General features: G+C 42.0%; 1 protein-coding gene across 2 annotated transcripts; it reads left to right on the forward strand.

The window, feature by feature from the left end:
* Positions 1–399: 399 nt before the first annotated feature.
* On the forward strand, positions 400–1,530 carry ACTBL2 (actin beta like 2). Of its 2 annotated transcripts, XM_004744624.1 has the most exons (2): positions 400–528; positions 655–1,530. In XM_004744624.1, exons 1-2 carry the CDS (start codon positions 400–402, stop codon positions 1,528–1,530), a joined length of 1,005 nt encoding a protein of 334 aa, XP_004744681.1. The 2 variants fall into 2 exon arrangements, with proteins under 2 accessions (XP_004744681.1, XP_004744680.1); XM_004744623.1 differs by having other exon boundaries at positions 400–1,530.
* The last annotated feature ends 1,186 nt before the right edge of the window (positions 1,531–2,716 follow it).

Below are 2,716 nucleotides of genomic sequence, written 5' to 3' on the forward strand. Positions count from 1 at the left end.
TTGGACATCCCCCACTGCAGCAGCATCGTCATGTAGAGACTGAGCCATTGCATGCTGACAACCTGTGTGTGGGTTGTCTAATTACAGTAACCTCAGATTTGACCATTTGGTAGCCAATTTTCTCTTTATAAAGGAAGGCCTACTAATGATTTATATAATCATCATCATCATTATTAATACCTCAAAGGCAGCTCCACCCAGAAATGCTGGGAACTGGTGGGACTGGACATGGGTGGGGCCAGTGTGTACCTTTAAATACCTGTCATCACAGCACAGGATCCCCTCTCTGAAGGCAGCTCTAGCGTTTCAGCCTGTTCATTCTCTCCATTGACCCTGTTATCTGCTATTTACTCTACATTTAACTTCTCTTCACCTGTCTGGAAGATTCCAGCCAGCACCATGACTGATGATGAGCTGTCTGCCTTGGTGGTAGATAATGGGTCAGGCATGTGCAAGGCAGGTTTTGGTGGTGATGATGCCCCCCGGGCTGTGTTCCCCTCCATGGTAGGACGTCCCCGGCATCAGGGAGTCATGGTTGGCATGGGACAGAAGGACTGCTACGTGGGGGATGAGGCTCAGAGCAAGAGAGGCATCCTGACTCTTAAGTATCCAATTGAACATGGAGTGGTCACCAACTGGGATGACATGGAGAAGATCTGGCACCACACTTTCTACAACGAACTTCGTGTGGCACCAGATGAGCATCCTATCCTCCTCACCGAGGCTCCTCTCAACCCCAAGATCAACCGGGAAAAGATGACTCAGATCATGTTTGAGGCCTTCAATACACCGGCCATGTATGTGGCTATCCAGGCTGTGCTCTCCCTCTATGCCTCTGGGCGGACTACAGGCATCGTAATGGATTCTGGGGATGGGGTTACTCATACCGTGCCCATCTATGAAGGTTATGCTCTGCCTCATGCCATTCTACGCCTGGATCTGGCTGGCAGAGACCTGACTGACTATCTCATGAAGATTCTGACAGAACGAGGCTACAACTTCACCACCACAGCCGAGCGGGAGATTGTTCGTGATGTCAAAGAGAAGCTGTGCTATGTGGCCCTGGACTTTGAGCAAGAGATGGTCAGTGCTGCTGCATCCTCCTCACTTGAAAGAAGCTATGAGCTTCCTGATGGGCAAGTCATCACCATTGGTAATGAACGCTTTCGATGCCCTGAATCCATTTTCCAGCCTTCCTTCCTGGGCATTGAGTCGAGTGGGATCCATGAGACAACTTTCAACTCTATCATGAAGTGTGATGTGGATATTCGCAAGGATCTATATGCCAACATCGTGTTGTCTGGAGGCAGCACCATGTACCCTGGCATTGCTGACCGGATGCAGAAGGAAATCATAACCCTGGCACCTAGCACCATGAAAATCAAGATCATAGCTCCCCCAGAGAGGAAGTATTCTGTTTGGATTGGGGGCTCCATTCTGGCCAGCCTGTCTACATTCCAGCAGATGTGGATCAGTAAGCAAGAATATGATGAGGCTGGTCCTCCCATAGTTCATAGAAAATGTTTCTGAATAGTTTTCCTGCTAATAGGTTTACATTTTTTTCCTTTTCTAGGTCATAGTGATGGTACTGCTTTTATCCACTTTCCATTGAGTCAAGGTAAATACTGTGCTCTTGATAGTGTAGAACCAGTAAACTGATCTCCATTAGAGTACTGTGGGCTCCTGCCCAGCTAACCACATCCTCACCTTTATCAACTCAAGGAGAATTCTGATACCATATTCTATTTTCTTCACCTATAGAATTCAAAGATGTAGGTATATGTATATTGTCCTGCTTAAATGAAAATTAGTGACCAGTAGTAAAATCAGAAGAAACGTCCTTTCAGAATGGATAACAAGCATTTCCAAGCTTTAAAAACTAGTTCATGCTTTAAATATTTAACAATAAAGCATCTAACCCTATAAAAATGTGTATATTAGCAAACATGTATTATTAGTTAGTATTTTTTGTTTTGTTTTTCTCCTTTGTATAACAGAGATAATGAACTATATGTGTCAATAATATCCGTGTATACATAAGTACCCAGGAAATAAAATATTATATCTTAAAAGACAATGATAAATTGGCTGTCTAAATAGCTAATGAAAATTTTTTAACTCCGCAACAGTCGATGTTTCAGTAGCTACATATTTTAATTGTTTCCCTTATTAAATAAGCATAATGAAACAGTCAATATTCCATTAATGTTGTTTATAAATCAACTAAATTTTCAGCTCAGAGTGAAGTTCTGCTGGTGAAACACATATTTTAATGTCTAATTTATTGAATTTCATTCTATTTGTAAAACAGCAAAACTACAGATAATGCCTAACTTTTAAAATAGAAATATTGGGGTACCTGTGTGGCTCAGTCAGGTAAGCATCCAAGTCTTGATTTTGGCTCAGGTTATGAACTCAGTCATGAGGTTGAGCCCCACAAAAAGTCTGCTGGAGAATCTCTCTCTCCATCTCCTTCTGCTCCTCCCGCACTCACACACACGTGTACCTTCTCTCTCACTTTTCTAAATAAATAAAACTGTTAAAATAAATAAGTAAAAAATGGAAATGTAATATCGAGTTAATGTCATGCTACCATTTGATAAAGAAAGTTTTATTTCCATTTCTTAACGTAACACATCTTGAGTAATTTCTGTAGTCCATAATTTGGGTATTTCCCTAATCAAGGATTTCACTATGGGAAAGCATAGTCATAGCT

The sequence above is a fragment of the Mustela putorius genome, unplaced genomic scaffold (assembly GCF_011764305.1).
Source record: "Mustela putorius furo isolate JIRA1106 unplaced genomic scaffold, ASM1176430v1.1 tig00000145_pilon_pilon_pilon, whole genome shotgun sequence".
NCBI classification, from domain to species: Eukaryota; Metazoa; Chordata; class Mammalia; order Carnivora; family Mustelidae; genus Mustela; species Mustela putorius.